The sequence below is a fragment of the Ananas comosus genome, linkage group 16 (genome assembly GCF_001540865.1).
Source record: "Ananas comosus cultivar F153 linkage group 16, ASM154086v1, whole genome shotgun sequence".
Taxonomy (NCBI): Eukaryota; Viridiplantae; Streptophyta; class Magnoliopsida; order Poales; family Bromeliaceae; genus Ananas; species Ananas comosus.
The window spans coordinates 11,094,569-11,107,264 of record NC_033636.1 but is presented as its reverse complement, the minus strand read 5'-3'; the positions used below and the strand labels follow the sequence as shown (position 1 = coordinate 11,107,264).

The following is a 12,696-nucleotide window of genomic DNA, read 5'->3' as shown; positions in this document are numbered from 1 at the left end:
GAGAGAGAGAGAGAGAGAGAGAGAGAGAGAGAGAGAGAGAGAGAGAACTAGGCTACTATGCTATTAATAGCACCANTATATATATATATAGAGAGAGAGAGAGAGAGAGAGAGAACTAGGCTACTATGCTATTAATAGCACCAAGTCATTGGTGCTACCAAGTTTTTGGCCATTGAATTAAGAAATGTGTAGTTAGGATGATGTGGGCCTCCTAGGGTTGAGTGGGTGGTTGGTTGAATAGTATGATCTAACGGGTGAAAATGATCAAAAGAGTAGATCTAACGGCGGAAAACTTGGTAGCACCAAGTGCTCCGTGCTATTAATAGCATAGTAGCCGGACTCTCTCTCTCTCTCTTTCTCTCTCTTTCTCTCTCTCTCTCTCTCTCTCTCTCTCTCTCTCTCTCTCTCTCTATATATATATATATATAATTGAGCTAGAATACTTTAAAAGCATCAACCCCTTGGTGTTTCTAAGTTTTTAGTCCTTGGATCTACTTCTTAATTACTAATATCCCTTGGATCAAATACTATTCCACCTACCACCACCTATGTCACGCCCCGGGACACTGCGGAGGCCCGCCCGGTGCGTGCCCAGACCAGCTATATGCCTGCACATTCAAGGCGTTTACAACAAAAGTGATGAATAAAGAAAAGATATTAAATATCTAGAGATATCAAAACATGTGTACAGCTAACATCTATCAACAAGTAGAAACAGTAAAACTAACAATTATAATAATCCACAAATGGAGATACATGCATCAAGAGACCCACAAGTAATATCTGAAAACAAAATGGTGGTCTCTATACTGGGTACAAATCACTCCCATCCTCTTCAACTAAAACAAAAGAAGAAAATGATCCACCTAACAAGAAGACTCCCTCGCTCGCTAGCTCGAAGCGACACCCTTGCCGCGGTCTCTAGTCTCTCCCGGGATGGAAGGCTCTGAAAGAAAACATCAAATAGGAGGCGTGAGAACTATAATTTATAGTTCCTAGTGGACAATTACTGATCTTAGCAAAATGCACCACTAGGCCCAAAAGTATAAGTAGATATGAGGAACTACCAATAAACTGCAGATATGAAAGTATGAATTGAAATGCTAAACTACTATGTCATAAATATAACATGTCAACATGGTGTACATCTATTCTATCATGATCAATATGCCCAATATGTAACTGGTATGCTCCAACATGTCATCAAGTATACTATAATGCAAAAACAATACTATCAAGTATACTACATGTCCATATGTCCAATACTATGCCATAAGCTCGTCCAAGGAACTCATCTATTATAATCTATCGAGTAGTGATTGTCATATTATAGTTTAATGTCAATGTCCGATCTCATTCAGGACCTACACGAGTGTAGTTCGGCTTGCGCCGCCTAACTGTCTGTGGTAACCTGTTATCCCACGTTGGAATGAGTCTATCCTACTCGGCCCGGTAGGCTTCTCAATTCCGCACGAGCGAACTGCTGTCGCAAAGGCTAACGCCGGAGTGCCGGCTTGTAGGGAGCGACCCTCACAAATATGTGCGAATGAGCACAAATGGCAAGCAAGTATAGTCATCATCTCAAGGATCCGGTCATCATGCCTCTAACATAAAAATAGTCACTAGCAACCCAAAGTTCTAGTTTAATGTCCCAAGGTAAAGGTTTAGTCATACATCATGTTCAATGCCCCTTTATAACATTACATCTCATTATGTCCCAATCTCGTTCCAACACTAATGCCACTTGATGACATTAAGTTTTATTATGCCTAAGCATATTCTAGGTCCAATACCACTTTATGACAAGATACATTCCAAGTCCATATATATATATCAAGACTAATGTCACTTCATGACATTAGGCTTCCTTCTATGCCACGTATGAGTTCTAAGTTCAAGAGCGTATTGTACTTGTCATTTTCACTATAGAAAATATGATCCCAAGCCACGTATAAGAATACTAACCATATGCATAAGCTCAACATGAACAACTCTCTACTATATAGAGGTCCAAATATGTATTGTACTTAACATGTGCATTTTAAGCATTCTAAAATTCACAAATATTCTATCTAGCATGAATATGCATGAAGCTTCATTTTACGACAAGTGTAACCACCATATGAGAAATTTATCTCATTTTGGTGAGGCCAAACCCACGAAGTCTCCTCAGAATCCCTCATTTGGGTAAAAGAAGTTGTCCTCGAGTCTTCCAGCTCCCTAAAGATAATTCTAAAAGAGTTACACGAACGAAACGAATAACACATAGGTTAAACATTAACCAACCCAAAGAATAGGGCAAAAACTCACCTTAAATGGTGAAAAACTCTCTCAATCTCCAAATGAGAGTAAGAACCCTTCCAATCTAATCTAAATGAAGGTTCCAATTCAAACAATTGAGCTCCAAAAGCCCTAAATCAAAAATCTCCAATTTAAACCATAAATTTCACATTCTAGGGTTACAACAACAAAAATCCATCAAATCATGATCCAAAAGGGGAATCATGGTTACTAACCTCTCTAGATGTTCCAAACCAAGCTTGGATGGTGCTAGAGTTGAAGCTCTTCCTCCAAACAAGCTCCAACCAAAACCTCAAAGCTTCTCTAATGGTAGTAGTCCAACATAGAGCAAGAAGGAGAAGAAAGGAGATATTAAAACCACAAAAATCAAGAGAAAATGAGAGAAAAACCAAAGGAAAGAAATCTCACCTGGTTCTCCACGAAATAGGGCTCAAAGGAGTCCTCAAGGGGCTGTGGTGGGGTTATATAGAGTTGCAACATTTGCAAAAACCCCCTCCAATAACGTGCAATCTGCACTGCATTGTGTACCAGTACACGAAAAAGTGTACCGGTACAAAATCAGCCAGACAGCAACCCGAGCATCGAGTTGGCAAAAAACAGCCTTTTGTACCGGTATAAACCCAATGTTGTACTGGTACAATCCCTTGTTCCGGTACAACTTCAATGTTGTACCGGTACATCACTCTGCAGAATGCAACCCGAGAGCAGCCAACAGTCTTCACTTGAGAGACTTCGGCGCTAAGCTTTAAATCTTGATTCTCGGGATGCGAGTCATAGGTCGAAACACTGTGAACGATCTTCCAGAATATCTGAAAAAACTCAGAACACAGATCAAACACTCGAACCTCACAATTTACAAAGATCCAGTGTGTTACAACCTACCATCATCATCTCAACCCTACATCTCTTCATCCAATGGTTAAAAACTCAAAAGCACCACCCACTTGGTGCTTTTGAGAGTATTCTAGCTCAACATCCTCTCTCTCTCTCTTTCTCTCTCTCTCTCTCTCTCTCTCTCTCTCTCTCTTATATATATATATATATTATATAATAGAGAGAGAGAGAGAAGAGAGAGAGAGAGAGAGAGAGAGAGAGAGGGTTGGTATGCTTTTGGAAGCACGGAGCCCTCCGTGTTTCAAGTTGTTTTCGATGTTCGGACTTTCGAATCGACGATCGGCTCCGTTAGACTTGATCTAGAGTATTTGAAGTATCTAGAAAATAAATTTTGTGATTTCTCGATATCATTGCCTAGTGATCGAAGGGCTCAAATCAATAATTTTAATGGCCGTGGTGAGCCGTTTGCAATGTTAACGGTGTAAAAATATCCAAATCACTAAAATTTTGATAGAAAATTCTTTATACCATATAAAATAGATCAATAATTTGATCTAAAATTTAATGTCATATCAATCATATTTTGTAAGATTTTTATTTTTAGCCGTTGATTTTGAGCCATTTCGATCACTAGGCAAATGATATCGAAAAATCGCAAAATTTATTTTCTAGATACTTCAAATACTCTAGATCAAGTCTAACGTAGCCGATCGTCGATTTGAAGGTCCGAACATCAAAAACAACTTGGAAGCACGGAGCGCTCCGTGCTTCCAGAAGCATAATATATATATATATATATATATATATATATATCAATACAAATACATTAAAGGGCGAATCGAAAACCTTCTCTACAGCTCCTCCGTGATTTCGGAGGTGGGTCCCAAATACCTCTCTCTTTCTCTTTCCCTCTGAGGCGTGGGTCCTCTCTTCACAGGATCCCGCCGATACCCCCAATCCCGCCGTACACCAAATCGCGCGTCTGTTGCCCCAAATCACGCCGGCAAATCCCGGAAATCCCGCGCCATCTGTCGTCGCCTCAAATCGATCCGCCGTCCCGTACGCGTATCCCGGAGATCGCGCCCGCCGCCGTCAGTCTCGCAGGGAAATCTCGCAAATCCCACATATCCCGCCGGCCATACCTTCAAGTCTCGTCGAGCCCCTTAGATCCTGCCGGAAATCCCGCCACTACGAGCCATCATCGTCGCCGTCACATCTCGCGTCTCCCATTCCCGTCGCCGTACATAGATCCCATAGATCCAGCCGCAGATCGCGCCAAGCTCGTCCTGTCGCCGTCAACACCGGCGGGGTATCTTGGGATTCAGTTCCCCTAAGTCCTCTAAATGGCCTCGGGAAGGCAGGCAAAAGGGGGGGCGGAGGCACGCACAATCCATCCACACGCACGCTGAGAGCAAGCCAAACAAAAAAAAAGAAAGAGTAACAAAAAAAAAAGAGAGAGAAAAAGAGAGAGAGAGAGATAGGAGTAACAGGAGAAGAAGAAGGAGAATGAGGAGGAGACTCTGGCAAGAAGCCGCTGCTGCCGGGTCCTTCGACATCGTCGCCAGAGCCGCCAGAGCTGCGGCCGTGCACACTATCGACGCCGTCTTGCCTGCCAACGTCGGCACTCGAGTCAAGGTCGCAACCCATCAACTCCTCTGGTTGCTCAGCTTCAAGAGCAAGAAAGTGCATCAAAGAGAAAGTGGTGAATTTCTTCTTTAGCATGCATACATAAAAATGTACCCGATAATATACCTATGGTAACAAACTATTATATTTTTGAGCTAAAAAAAAATTGGTATGCTTCTTGCGCCTTTGTTATATAAAATTGATTTTGCTGAAAATTCGAAATCACTTATAATTTTAAAAAACTCTAACATATGAAATATATTTATGTATGCAAATAATTATTTTGCTGCATTTTGCTGCTTAATCGATATCCAGGGGATCTCAAAATTTGTTTTTTATTTTTTTATTTTTTTAAATCGCCAATAGCCTCAGGAATCAGGACCATCCTCATATGTACCTAAGCGCGCTCCATGAGTGGGAAGGCTTATTAATTAAGAAATCCTTACTGGATTTGGATGCTCACGTTTAGCCCGTGATTCAAACATGAGTATATGATGGAAAAAGAAAAAGAAAAAGAAAAAAGCCACCATGCCTTCGTTCCGTATCGTAACGAAACACGAGGAGAATTAATTCAAGTAATAATAACTCCATCGTCTGCTTAAAACATTAACGTGAATAATGTGAAAATCAGGGGTGTCAAAAAGTTGGGATAATTAGTGGACCGACCTGTCCGGCATCAGCCGCAACGGACCGGCTTTGCAGATTGGACACAACACTTACCCAAAATGAATAGTGCCCAAATTGATGGGTGCTGCTGCGCTAGCTCTACAAGATAGCGAGCGCGGCCGTGAATGACCCAAAATACACGAAAAGCTAGGCAGTACAGAATAACAGAGTAGTCCCTCTCCCAGGTCTGCTCGAACCGTGCGTATGTCCAACACAGGCAAAACCTCCTTTCCTTTGCGATCTTGCCCATTTACAAGCACAAATGCCCACCAGGTACATTATTTGTGAGTCTTGTATAAAATTGCAACTACCAGGTCCAGGAGTTCAAGAAGAATTAGTTAATTGCATGAACCGGTCGTTGGAAAGGCCCTGGTCTAACTCGGCCCAGGTTGGTCCGGTTAGATTAGATGCATCAGAGACCTTTCGTAGGATGAAAGCTGCTGAAGCTGGCCCAGTCCAGTTGACTCGTGGACTGCCTAACAATCCTCTCCATCCTCTAAAGGTCAGATCCCAGAAGGCCGGATAATGTCGGCCTACGCGCAAGGTTGGATATATAGTGGGCCAGGTCAATTAAGCTCGCTCGAGTAAAGGCCTATAACTAAGAAAGTTTTCTGTTGACGACGCCATGTGGCCTTCGTTTTGCAAGTCCATATCAACTGAAATCGACGATAGGATACAGTTAAGATGGTTGTGCAGGCCTTGTTTAAATTAAGGCAACTCTCTCTCTCTCTCTCTCTCTCTCTCTCTCTCCCCTAAATCCTGCGACCCCCCGGCTGGTTCCTCCCGGCCAGCCAGATGGATATCCCCAGTTCCTTTTATCTATTAGGAAGACCGAGTAAAGGCCTGCAACCAATCCTTCATCGTAGACACACACGCACGCACACGCACGCACTCCACACCATATCGATCTCCTCCGTGTATATATCTATATAAATGATTAAGAAGCTGAAGGTCTACATACTCTTCAAGCAGTCACCTGTACTCCAACATTAATTTTTTCATACCAACTAATTAGTTTACAAATCTGGAAACAGAGCCACTAGCTAGTATTCGACCAATAATTAGCTTCCTAAGTCTTCCCCATGGAGGCCAAGTTAAGTGATCGTGCGATCTCCACTGCATTACTCTTCCTGCTCTTGGCGGTCTGCCGTTCGGACCCCAATCCTCTCCGTGACTTCTGCGTCGCCGACCTCCCGGCAGCGGACACGCTCACGTCCAACGGAATCCCCTGCAAGCCGCCGTCCGCAGTGGCGGATGACGACTTCTTCTTCGGGGGCCTGGCCGTGGAGGGAGACACCGACAACGCCCTGGGCTTCAACATCACACGCGCCACGGTGAGCGAGTTCCCTGCCCTGAACACGCTGGGGCTGTCGATGGCGCGCATCGACCTCGGCCCCGGCGGGGTGAACGTGCCGCACACCCACCCCCGCGCCACCGAGCTGGTGCTGGGCCTCGAGGGGAGGGTGCTGGTGGGCTTCGTCACGAGCAGCAACGTGTACTACTCCAAGGTGATAGGCAAAGGCGAGCTGTTCGTGGTGCCGAGGGGGATGATGCACTTCCAGTTCAACGTGGGGAGGAGCAAGGCTTCCTTCGTCGTGGCGTTCGATAGCCAATCGCCCGGAGGAGTAGGTGCGCCGCTTGCGATGTTCGGGTCCAAGCCTGCTATTCCCAACCAGGTGCTTGCCAAGTCCCTCTTTGCGGACGAAGCGCTCGTCGCCACCCTCAAGGCCAAGTTTGGCAACTGATCGACTATATATATATATATATATATATATATATATATATATATATATATATATATATATATATATTAATATATATTAGTCCCATATTAATTCGTTTACACGTACGTATAATTAGACTGCTCGTTTTTATATAATTTCAAGCCCTGCAGATCATTGAGCAGTATCTGATCACGTCCTATCTGGTCTCTTAATTTTTTTTTCTTCTCGGGTCCTCGATCATTGCCCTGCTATATGTTTATCTGTTTGTTCCCTAGCTTCTACACTACAATATATATATATATATATGATCATCATTTTATTGCTGCTTGTAATTTAATTTGCTGTCCGCGGAAAAGTTGAATTTATACGGAAATGGTGCACAACTAGCTACCTCGTCTTTAATTAATTGACTCGATCCTCTGTTCATTCAATTTATCATCTCATACATACAAAATATAAATAAAAGTTCTTCTCACAGCCTTCTCGGTTTGTTAAAAAAATATTAAGAACGTGAAGAAGAGAAGGTGTTTAGACAAGCAGATCACCGGTATGAGACTTGGAACCCCCACCACCATTTCCAACAACAGCTAGCACTTGTGCGATCAAATACGCATCAAAGATAATGACATCCAAATTAAACGTACGAAACGATTAATAAAGAAAAGCAGAAACCCCTCGGGGCTGGTTAAAAGAGTAAACAAATTAACAACCAACATACCCAAGTGACAAATTCAAAAGCGTTATTACTACAAAGAAAGCGGCCTCCCAGTAACCCCCCTCGCCCGACGAGCAAAAACTAGAACGATCAACGAGCGGACACAGGGCCCGACACTTTCTCAACATTGAGAGACCCAAATACAGACTCGATCGGACAACGACACTTACGACACAAGACCACGAATGGACATCGACACATACAAGGAAATATATATATATATATATATATATAGTAGTCAAAATACTTTATTCGAATAAAACATAATGATGCGTCCATCGGACAACTGAGGGCAATAGTAAATCCGTTCCGTCGGCGTAACTAATCCCTGACTGCGCCGTGGGCTGCATCTTTGACGGTGGACTTGTCTCCGGCAGCCTTGTTGGGATCGTTTTCTGCCCCCAACCCCAGCGTGTTCTTTACTGCTTCCGTCGCTCCCTGTGCTGCGTTCACCACCTGCTCACCCGCCTAAACAATATCAATCAACCAATCAATCAATGCAACCGTTTATCAACTTGAATTTCTAGCCTATAAGCATAAGGTTTTGAAGAAGCAAAAAAAAAAACACAGAACAGAATATATATATATATATATATATATATAGAGAGAGAGAGAGAGAGAGAGAGAGAGAGAGAGAGAGAGAGAGAGAGAGAGAGAGAGAGCGATCGACCGTTGAGGCTCTAAAAACTCAATGTCGATGGAGTTAAACCGACCTGCTGGAAGAAGGTGGCGGTCCTGTCCTTGCCGGCCTGGGTGGTCTCTTTGGCGGACTCCGCGGCCTCGGACGCCTTCTGCTTGGCGGCCTCGGCCGTGTCGCCGACGTAGCTGCCGGTCTTGTCCTTGCCGGACCGGGCGGAGTCTTTGGCGGTGTCGGCGGCGTCGGACACCTTGTGTTTGGTGGCCTCGGTCTTATCGCCGACGTAGTTGCCGGTCTTGTCCTTGCCGGAGACGGCGGTCTCCCTGGCGGACTCCGCGGCCTCGGACGCCTTCTGCTTGGCGGCCTCCGTCTTCTCGCCCAGGTAGCCGCCGCTCTTGTCCTTCCCCTCCTGCGCTCGCTCCTTCGTCTCGTGAGCCTTCTCCTTCGTGGCGTCCGTCGCCTCCCTCCCTTTCCCCATCATCTGCCCCGTCTTCTCCTGCATATATGCCCACAATAATTAAATTAAATTAAAATGCATGTACCTACTACTGTTTGTTATGTTCGGAAGAGAGATTGAAGGGGAACAAAAAAAAAAAAAAAAAAAAAGCGGAGGAGAAAATAGACGAGCACACTCGATCACCTCGGCACGGCCTTTGGTTTCGCCCGCCGCGTAGTTCGACTGCCCATGAGATGCCATTTCTCTGTGATTTCCCTCTTCTTCTCTTCTTCTCCTCCTCCTGCTAGCAAAGTTAAAAGTGAATCGGCACTGCCTCTCTCACTCGCTCGAGATAAATTTTTTTCAGGAAGAAATTGCTGCTGTTGCTGCTACTGCGGTGGCAAGGGGAGGGCGTGGTCGTGGGGAATTTATAGGGTTCAGCGGCGACGAGGACGAGTGACGCGTGTCCTCCGGTTCTACCGACGACGTGACACGTTTTGGGACACCTGTCTCGGGTCCATTCAGCTTCCCCAAATCCCATGTCGTAGCGCTTCCAAACCCTTCCGCCACGCTGGATGCATGCTACCCTTTTCTTTTTCTTTCTTTTTTTTTCAACTGACCGTAAGCTAGAGCGGTGGCAGCAGGACCAGCGTCGGATGAATACCGACCGATTCGAGACGACCCTTATGAACGGTCAAGATGCTACCACGCGGCCCGCATCGATCTGCGTTTGGTCCCCGTGTTAGGGTGGCCCTTTCCACTTTTAGAAAGATAATGCTATTCTATCCCGTTGAAAATTATTATTAATTTATCTCCTCCTAATTAATTAAGTAGCCGAATTGGCTTAGCATACCCCAAAAGAGAAAAAGAACAAACAAACAAAACACAATAAAATTATTTCCGTCTCATTTCGATAGCAAAATTTAGAATTGTCTGGTTGATACGGTTAAACACAAGTAAAAAAACAAAAAAAGAAAGAACAGTTCAATCGAAAAATTAACCATATATTACATAGCATGGTGAGGTATTAGTTTGATAGTACTTATCTACAACACCACCTTTAAATTTAGTTCATTAATTGCTACTCTAAATATTAAGAAAAAAAAAATAGAAGATCTAATTGAAAAGAATAATTAAATGAAAAGCATCAAAGCCCAAGTGGATCCTCTTACTTGATTCGCCATTGGGGGGTGAGCTTTCAATAGAATTATTATTATTTTTTGTTCATTACGCACTCCAGCTGTATTTAATTTAGGCCGGCGCTTTCTTCCGGATTGTTCTGGCTAACATTAGTTAAATCCTAATTATTTTGGCTCACCGCTCACATCAGTTAAACCAACTTTAGTCCAGTGAAAAGAGTGTGGATTTGTTTTTTATTCTCATAAGCAATCTAAGGATAGAGACTAATATCCGAAAAAGTAGGCATCGACTTGACAAGTACGCCCCAAGCAAGAATGCTATAAAAGATTAAAATGCACTCCTTTTTTCTGCTATTAAGTACATTTTAACATACTCCATCATTTTAGCAATTTAACATTAATTCACTCCTTTTTTTCTGCTGGTGAACGAATGGGATTCACTTCTCTCATTTTGAACTCTGAGCTTATCACTTTTTCATTTCTTTTTTTTTTTCAAGGAGTCCAGATTGCCTCACTCTTATAGTCTAGTTTATTTATTCAATGAATGAAGCAGGTAGCGTGCTATCTTTTTCTCAAAAAAAAAATATTAATTCAACCCTCCTCGCCTTTCCTCCTCTCGTATAGTAAGTTATGCACGTGCTTCTAGATAGAGCCTATTTGATGTTCGGCCACCTAGGAGCCCCATGGGCAAAAATAAGATCTTAAATCACATTTCAAATAAATAAATAAATAGTAACACTCAGATTCGTGTTACTCTCAAAAATACCAAGCTAGCGCCTAGCAACGTCTTTAGATGTGTAATGATCAATTGGAATACATTTTCATCTCCATACTAGTCTGAAGTCTCCATTAATTAGGCCACAAATCGTCTTCAAGTTGGGAGAAGATTAAAGAAAGTCTACCGCAAGAGACCTATTTTTGTCAGCATAAAGAATAAGTGAAGATTAACTCCCAGCACATCAACAGGTATATTACAGAAATGAAGCCATTAAGCGCACGTACATATATATACATGCATGGTTGTTACGTGTACACTGGAATTACAGAAAATCAAATTAGCTAGGAAACGGCACTATATGGAGGGAAGGGCTAGCTAAGTATGTAGTAGCGGTACGTAGTAATAGTATAGTAATACTAGAAAAATGACTGCAGAGACAGGAGGAGGAACGTAGTTAATAGTGCAATATACAAGTTAGGAATTGCAAATGCCTGTGCATCACGAATTGCAATTTAGCTAAGCTAGGATGATATTGATCCACTCGCTCGCCCGGTTAATCTTTGCCGCAAAATTAGTAGATACGGAGCGAATTATTATTAAAGTAAACGTGCCAGCTGTCTAGTGCGGGGAGGGGGTGGCTAGCGCCAGATCCGTGGTAACAATATTACTGCTCCATGCGACAGCGGCTGCGTCCATCGTGTCGGTACCCCACTTGTTTTTCTCTGCCACCGGGCTACCTCCGCCTCCCGGACGTGCCACCAATGACGCCATTTCCTGATTATGGGTCAAGCTCATCAGATGAATGCTAATAATCAATAATAACTATCAATCATTCATAAGTTATGGCGGAAAGCAGGATACGTAGTAGCTAGATAGGTCTATGTAAATAACCACCAGCAGGCAACGTGCCGATTATTTTGAGATCGTATATAGTTACTTGCCGATACCATTATATTTTTTCCACGCTTTCCTTTCATGATCCAGGAAGTTTGAGACCACTGAAATTTACAAATATATATATATACTAGTTGTAGACTCAATTGTATGGATACAAATCTTACATCCATCAGGCAAAACTTTATACAAATACTTTTAAATTTTTAGCATTAAAAAATAAAAGGCAGCAGAACTGGTGTGAAAAAATGGCCTAGAATCGAATTAAATAGGAATTTTCACTTATTTTGAGATGTATGACTAGCCTTGCTCAAAATTTATAGGGAAAACTTTAAAAACCCCCCCGGTGGTTTCATAGTTTCTCACTTTGTCCCCCTGTGGTTTAAAATGTATCAAATTGTTCCCCTGTGGTTTCGTTTTTATCTTTTCGGTAGCTTTTTCGTTAATATTTTATTAAACTATATACAAAAAACTTTAGATACATATCTAGATTTATCAAATATTCACTTTAGCACCCTTTAATTTTAACTTTATTACTGATTTAAGAAAAAATAATAATAAAATTGATAAGGAAAAGAAAAAAAAGAAATCATAGGGAAGCAAATTGATACATTTTAAATTACAAAGTGGCAAAGTGAGAAACTAAGAAATTATAAAAGGGGTTTTTGAAGTTTCCCAAATTTATATGGTGAGTGAAACGTAAATTAGGAGAAAGAGAGAGAGAACACTGGCTTTTCTTTGATATTCGACTTATCCTCTTTCGAAGGTTTTGGGGTAAAAAAAAGAGAAAAGCTTTTTCAAAAGTGAAAATTTTTCAAAAAGAACTACCCGTACGTGGCAAACGGGAAAAAGAAAGAAGGGAGGGGAGGGGGGGGAGGGGTGGGCGGGGTCTGATATTATTAATAAAAGGAAGGTGAAAAAAAAGGAAAAAAAAAAATGAGGGAGGAGGCGGAGTCATACGCGGGCACGTGTTGGAACATGGAATGCGCGTGACGATCGAAAATCG

At 42.6% G+C, this 12,696-nt stretch overlaps 2 protein-coding genes across 3 annotated transcripts; one reads left to right on the top strand and one right to left on the bottom strand.

Annotated features, from left to right (window-relative positions):
• LOC109722138 (germin-like protein 3-8) lies at window positions 6,510-7,172 on the top strand. The gene has a single exon (XM_020250023.1). The coding sequence runs from the start codon at window positions 6,510-6,512 to the stop codon at window positions 7,170-7,172; it is 663 nt and encodes a 220-aa protein (XP_020105612.1).
• Window positions 7,813-9,332, bottom strand: LOC109722015 (late embryogenesis abundant protein 7-like). Of its 2 annotated transcripts, none has more exons than XM_020249859.1 (3): window positions 9,144-9,332; window positions 8,580-8,999; window positions 7,813-8,322 (listed from the first exon to the last, which is right to left on the bottom strand). In XM_020249859.1, exons 1-3 carry the CDS (start codon window positions 9,198-9,200, stop codon window positions 8,188-8,190), a joined length of 612 nt encoding a protein of 203 aa, XP_020105448.1. In that variant the 5' UTR covers window positions 9,201-9,332; the 3' UTR covers window positions 7,813-8,187. The 2 variants fall into 2 exon arrangements, with proteins under 2 accessions (XP_020105448.1, XP_020105447.1); XM_020249858.1 differs by having other exon boundaries at window positions 7,854-8,334.

Excerpts from the sequence above, each read along its gene's own strand:
- LOC109722138 (XM_020250023.1), top strand. The coding sequence starts at position 6,510 with ATGGAGGCCAAGTTAAGTGATCGTGCGATCTCCACTGCATTACTCTTC.
- LOC109722015 (XM_020249858.1), bottom strand. The coding sequence starts at position 9,200 with ATGGCATCTCATGGGCAGTCGAACTACGCGGCGGGCGAAACCAAAGGC. Across the intron at positions 9,000-9,143 it reads AAACCAAAGGCCGTGCCGAG|GAGAAGACGGGGCAGATGAT; the intron begins GTGATCGAGTGT and ends GCATATATGCAG. Across the intron at positions 8,335-8,579 it reads CCGCCACCTTCTTCCAGCAG|GCGGGTGAGCAGGTGGTGAA; the intron begins GTCGGTTTAACT and ends GATATTGTTTAG.